The 6,575-nt window shown below is 51.3% G+C and overlaps 1 protein-coding gene across 1 annotated transcript in view; it reads left to right on the top strand.

Annotated features, from left to right (window-relative positions):
• The window catches only part of SLC6A13 (solute carrier family 6 member 13), a gene marked incomplete at both ends in the record, with an annotated part of 43,995 nt that extends 41,226 nt beyond the window's left edge, over positions 1–2,769 (top strand). Inside the window, 4 exons of the mRNA XM_079773809.1 lie at positions 610–712; positions 1,144–1,244; positions 2,159–2,329; positions 2,647–2,769. Coding sequence (XP_079629935.1) covers positions 610–712; positions 1,144–1,244; positions 2,159–2,329; positions 2,647–2,769 — 498 coding nt within the window. The remainder of the gene's footprint in view (positions 1–609; positions 713–1,143; positions 1,245–2,158; positions 2,330–2,646) is intronic.
• Positions 2,770–6,575: the final 3,806 nt, after the last annotated feature.

Below are 6,575 nucleotides of genomic sequence, written 5' to 3'. Positions count from 1 at the left end.
GCAAGTCCCTCCTCTGGCCTTTGGGCATTGGCCACCTACTTACGGGGATGGGTGAGGGGTAATCTGGCTCCAGGTTAAACTAAGAGGTATGGACAGGATAGTCTTGGATGAGGAAAACCTGCCTCTCCAACAGCTTTTCATAATTGCCCAGGCAGCTGCACCAAGTTCTGGGGATAAACTTCAAAGGGAGAAAGGTCGCCCTGGGAATGGTGACATTCTGTGTGACGTCCCAAAGGAGAAGGCAGGCGATGGGGCTTGTCAGCTTGGTAATACCAATGACAGCCCCTACCCTGATCTGTGCCAAAAAAAAAAAAAGTGCACATTATGTCTTGAACTTTTGGGTCAGTCCAAAATGTTCTCAGGGACAATCTAATAATAGCTGTCTTTTTCATCTATCATCCATCTAAAAACAATAATAAAAAATAATTATTGTTTCATACCTGCCTAGTGCCTTACAGCTTACATAACTACATTATCTTTTAGGATCTGTCTTCTGTGATCCCCACCAACTCTGTTCTGTGCCCTGAGGGTGTGAAGCTAGATGGCGAGGGGGTAAGTCTGTCTGTTTCCTCCGAATAAAGTTCTGTTTTTTTATCTCCTCCCCGGCAGGGCGGTATGTATGTGTTTCAGCTCTTTGATAACTACGCAGCCAGTGGCATGTGCCTCCTGTTCGTGGCCATCTTTGAGTCCCTCTGTGTGGCTTGGGTCTATGGTGAGTGACTCTCCCTAACCCAGTACTCACCTCTACCCCAGCCAGGGCCCTTAGACAGAAGAGAGGTGCCCACTGCTCACACCCACCTTTTCTTTGGACTCCTCCTGCACCCAACCTCAAAAATCTCCAGAACCCTTCGTTGCTACCATTGGAAGGGCCCTCCAGGGGTTACCTTGCCTTCCCTCCTGGTTATGGCTGCACCAAAACCACGTCAGATGGGCCCACGTCCCGTCCTATCCGAACCGTTTCAGCCTGTAACAGCCTGAACAATCAGAAAGTTATTGCCTCTGAATCCCAGGGAGGAGCTTTCTTCCAGCAGTGATCTGTAAAGATGACCACGATATCTTCTGTGCATTGGTCCTTGCCCATCTTGGTACTTTGGATGCTAAAGAATGTCCTTTCTCTCCCTTCTTTCCTTCTCTTCATTGTAGGAGCTGGGCGCTTCTATGACAACATTGAAGATATGATTGGGTACAGGCCCTGGCCTCTTATCAAATACTGTTGGCTTTTCCTCACACCAGCTGTGTGCACAGTAAGATAACCTTCAGGGAGGGAAGCCAGATGAAGGGATAGAGACATGGTAGCAGGAGGCTAGGTTGGCTGTTAGCCCGAGAAAGGGCTTCTCTGTGGGCATTGAAAGTCATTTTAGGTTTTCATTCATCCTCCTGTTGGATTTTAGACAATGACAGCAGAAGAATAAACTGAGGCCCAGAGCTGTCAGACTGTTTGACCAGCAGCACAATCTGAGTGTAATGTTGCAGGCAGGACTGAAACCCAAGTGCCTTGGGCCGCTCATGATAATACTGAGAATCACAACAATAACAATAGCAAAAGTTACAGAGCACTTACCTTGTGGTGGGCACAGAGTGCTTTATATATCTTAATCTATTTAATCCTCGAAGGACCCCACAAAGTAAGAATTGCTATTATATTTATTTGACAGAGAAATGGAAGCCAAAGGGGTTTAGCAATGTCCCCAAGCTAGAAAGTGGCCGAGGGCTAGGCTTCAAGCCCAGGCGCTGGGTTCCAGAGTCTGAGCCATGAACCACCTGCTTCCTCCGGTTTATCCATCTGAGTCAGCCACTCCCCAGCACCCACTATATGCAGGATCTAAGTGGGGCCTACCCTCTATCCTTGAGGTATGCAGAGACTTAAACAATTGAAAGCACCAGCAAGCACACTGTCATGTCTTAATTGGGAGCCAACCATGTTTAGAGGTGCCCATGGGCACAGGAGCCCTGGAGGGACAGGGCAGGTGCCCTGGAAACACCCACGGAGGTATGCAGATTCTGAGCAGAGTGTGGATGGAGGTTGGAGGCTGATTGGCCCAGATGAGCCTGGAGAAAAATCCAGGCTGGAGTGTGATCTCTGCCAGTTCCTCCAGGGGGCGCTGAGGGCACAGGGCCCCTGCTTCCCAGCCGCTTTCTCTTCTGATCTCACCCTCAGGCCACCTTCCTCTTCTCCTTGATCAAGTACACCCCGCTGACCTACAACAAGAAGTACACGTACCCCTGGTGGGGGGATGCCCTGGGCTGGCTCCTGGCTCTGTCCTCCATGGTCTGTATTCCTGCCTGGAGCTTCTACAAACTCAGCACCCTCAAGGGCTCCTTCAGAGAGGTAGGAAGTTAGTGGGAAGAAGGGCAGTCAGAGGGGGAGAAACCCTAGTGGATGATGGTAGATGGCTGCCTGCCAGGGTAGATGCTGGTGCACTGGGGGCCGTGAGCCTGGTGTGGGGACCGGGGAGGGATGGAGTGAGTGCTTAAAAGTCTCAGAAAGAGACTGGATGCATCCAAGACACCGGCTGTGACTGTAGGGCGGCGCCTGGAGGCATGATTGTGTGTGGGGAGCAGGCAGGCATTGGTGATGAGGGCAACTGGAGACCTGCTACCCCTCCCCACTCCACCTCAAGGCAGCCACCTCCACTCTCCTTCCAGAGAATTCACCAGCTCGTGTGCCCAGCTGAGGAACTGACCCAGCGGAACCAAGCAGGACCCTCTGCCCCTGCCACACCCAGGACATCACTTCTCAGACTCACAGAACTAGAGTCTCACTGCTAGGGGGCAGGCCCGTGGACAGTGCCTGTGGGCCTGGCCGTGGGGACAGCTGCAGAAGGGGAGGGCAGGAGCAGTCCCTCTGTGCTTCTGTCTCCCCCCTGGGGTAGATAAGACAAAAGGGGCATTTTGGAATCCACCTTCTGAGCTGGGTGCCTCTCACGCCAACGTCCCTGCCCCAGGGGTGGCTAAGCAGGCGTGAGATGCCAGTATCCACAGCATGCCCTTTGAGGTGGGCTGGGGAAGCTGGGTGAGGACTGGTGGGTGGGTTGAGAGGTCTGTTTGGCTTCTGGGCCCTCTTACCCTTTATTCCATTAAATCCAAGTTCTTCCCACTGACTGCTAGGAGTTCTGCCTCGTTCCTGCCCCTCCGCCTTGCCACCTTGACCCCTTCATCACTTTAAAGTTGTGGCTTTAGGAGACTCCTGTCTCCTTCCCTCGCTGAGTTCTTGTGGACCATGAGCAGAGGGGATCGCTGTGGGGAGAAGGGTGATGGGGCTGACTGAGGTCCTCCATCACCAGACACTCGGACCAGAGGGGGTGGTATCTGTCACACCTCTGTCTGTGCTTCTACTAGAGTCCTTTCCTCCTCCTCCCCGCTGTGGAATGGAGAGAAGAATGAAGGAGGAGACCTTCCTAGCTACAGGAAGGAAGTGGAAAAAGTGGTTGGGCTTCTTCGGCCCACGTTTCCCTTGCCTGACCCCGCCTGCCAAACCTGTGTCTGTGCGCCTGCCCAGGGCTTGGTGTCAGGGGCATAAGAGAGGGACAGCAGTGGCACTACCCTAGCTCAGCCACCAGAGGGACCCCACTTCCTCAGGACTCCTGGCTCTTCCGCTGAAAAGAGGCTAGCTACCACGGCAGCACCACCAGACATGGCCACGAGGGGGTGGCCTGCACTGCGAGATGAACCCTCAGGGTTAGGCTGCAAAGAAGACCCAGGTGCAAGGCCAAGTGGGCATGGCCTTGGCCCCAGAGAATCCCACAGGTGTGTCTCACAGCCTCACCTCTGAGCTGTGTGTGGAGCATGTATCTGTGTGTGTGTGTGTGTGTGTGTGTGTGTGTGGCTGAACACACACAACTGCATTTCTCCCTGAACATGTGGAGGCTTTGATGGTTCTTCTTCTTTTTGTTTCTTTATTGATTAAGGTATTACATATGTGTCCTTATCCCCCCATTGCCCCCATCCCCCACTCATGCCCTCACCCCGCTGGTGTCTGTGTAAAATTGGTTAGGCTTACATGCATGCATAGTCCTTTGGTTGATCTCCCCCCCTTCCCCCACCCTCCCCTCCCTTCTGAATTGATGGTTCTTCTTCCCGAGCTGTTCCAGGGGAGCATTCAGCGATTCCTGGAGCTGCAGGTGAGGGGTGCACGCATTCCCTGGGTGGTTTACTTCGTTGTTGTTTTACAAGTTAGTTAGTGGAGAAAGCACTGGGATCTTTTCCGGTCTTGAGGGTTTGGCTTTTTGTTGTTGTTGGGAGAGTTTATAAGAATTAGTGAAGCAGCCCTGCTGTCCGTTGGCCTCGGCTGCTCCTTCTGGACACGACTGGGCCGGGATCCCCCACATGTGACCGGCTCAGGCACAGTCCTAAGGTGGGAGACATAAATCTGCTAGAGAAACGTGCTGACACTCGAGACACCACACACCTGGCATCTCCATCCATCTGACAATATTCCCAGAACACCTACTGTGTGGCTGCTATGCTCATGACACACGAGGAGCAAAAACAGACTGTTTAAGCGACAGATTGTGACAAATGCAATGAAAGAAAAGAGCTAAGTGCTATGAGAAAGAATAACTGGGGTGTGGAAGGAACCCGATGACGTGGGTTAGCTGGTCGGGGAAGGCCATTCTGAGGGTGTGATATCTGTCTCTCTCTCCATCCATTTGATCAAAGTTGCAAGAATCTGCTAGGCCTGGGAAGGGATGCAGGCAGTTCAGTAATGGTGATTTGACTCCCATTTAGGAGAGGCATTAATGGTGGATATAGTGTGAAAAGAATCCATTGGTATAAGAATTCAGAGATGCAGACTCTAGTCCTGACCTGCCTCTGTCTTGCTGTGTGTCTTTGTGGAAGTTGCTTGGAATTCAGGTCTTTGGTGTTTTGGGCTTTTTTTTGTTTGTATGTGTGTGTTTTTTTTCAGGTGGAGATAACATCATGCACCCCACCCACCCATAGGTTTGTTGTAGGGCTCAAATGAGGCAGTGGGTGGGCGAACCTGAGGTCATTAAATCAGTTGGAGGGTGGATGAGAAGGATCTGCTTCAACAACCAACGGGATTGGCAGGCAGAGATGTGCAAGAAAAGCCACTTGCCTGGGTCAGCATGGGGAAAGGGAGCAGGAATGCGCAGACATGGTTTTAGCCCCGGGAGGTGTGGACAGGGTGAGCTCAGTCCACTTGCTCTCTCTGCCTGGAAGGGCGGAGACCAGATCCTCTGTTCTCTGCGGAAGAAGATATAAAAGGCAGGGGAGCCCTCTCTTGTTTAGAGACCACACCTGTTAGAGAAGAAAGTCAAGGAAGAAAGGCAGGCAGAGAGAGCCTGGTGGCAAGTGAGAGCTGAATGGAGAGAGCAGAAGCATAGGAAACTGGAGACTTACAAACAGGGCCTTTGGAGATAGGGAAGTAACTAGTCACGTACCAAGCCCACCGGGCTGCCTTGGGGCCTCAGATCTCATACCTCGGACCCGGCACACATCTCAGATTGATCCATACATCTGCACACAGACTCATTATCGTCAGGTAAATGTGCACAAGCTCAGCCACACCACTGACAGCCGAGGACTCTCCCTCACAGAGCTGTACTCCTGAGGTGTAGGTCCTAGCCTTCACGTACTAGCTCTGTGACCTTGGGCAAGTTAATTTCTCTGATCTTTGTTTTCTCCTCTGTAAAGTGGGAATAAGAATTCTTACATCACTGTGTTGTTGGAGTCCGGTGGAGGAGAGTTGCTCTGCGGAAGCATCCATCCTATTTCCCGTGACTCCAGCCCCACCATATTGGGTTGTCAATGAAACAGAAAAACCCAGGAGTTCAGAGACATCCTTGCTGTCCTCTGGCTTCCTGGCCTCAGACATCTGGTTGCACTGGGCACAGAAAGAAGGCTACACATTTATTGAGCTAAGCATTTTTGCTAGGAGGCAAGGGAGAGGTAGCCCTAAAATAACCCTGCCTCCTGTGGGCCTAGTGCCCTGCCAGCACCAGGAATGTTGTCCAAGAAAATCAGGACTGAGTCCTCCAAGCCCCAGTCTATCCTCTGGTTCTGGGAAACCAATGCCCGCCCAGAAGAGAGAAGACTAAGGTCATCCCCCACTCAAGCTGCATCCATCCATCCACCCATCCATCCACCCGATAAACATGGAATGCCTACTCTGCCAGCACTGTAATAAATGCTAGAGGCAAAAAACACAGAGTTATGAAATGTGACACCTGCTCTTTAAATATTCAGGGTCTGGGAAACAGTATGCTGCAGTACAAGCATAGATTTTTGGAGCCAAGAGTTCCAGGTTCAAATCCTAGCTCCATCATTTAGTTGTATATGGCCTTAGGACAAATCACTTATCTTCTATGCACCCCAAGGTTCTTATCTGTAAAATGGGGCTAATAATTTCTACATTTCAAGGTTCTTGTGAGGATTAAATGGAGCAACATGTAAAGTACCTAGCCTGAGTAAGATGCTCAGGAAATAGGTTCCATGCCAGGCCCACTAAAAGCAGGCATGGGGGTAGAAGATGAGAAGTTTCTATGGGTTTCTCGGTTCTCACTGCAGCAAGGTAACTGATTTATTTAACCATATTCCGTCTTAAATCTGAACCC

Source organism: Cnephaeus nilssonii, assembly GCF_951640355.1.
Source record: "Cnephaeus nilssonii genome assembly, chromosome: 6".
Taxonomy (NCBI): domain Eukaryota; kingdom Metazoa; phylum Chordata; class Mammalia; order Chiroptera; family Vespertilionidae; genus Cnephaeus; species Cnephaeus nilssonii.
Note: the sequence above shows the minus strand (reverse complement) of the source record. Positions and strands in the feature narration are given on the sequence as shown.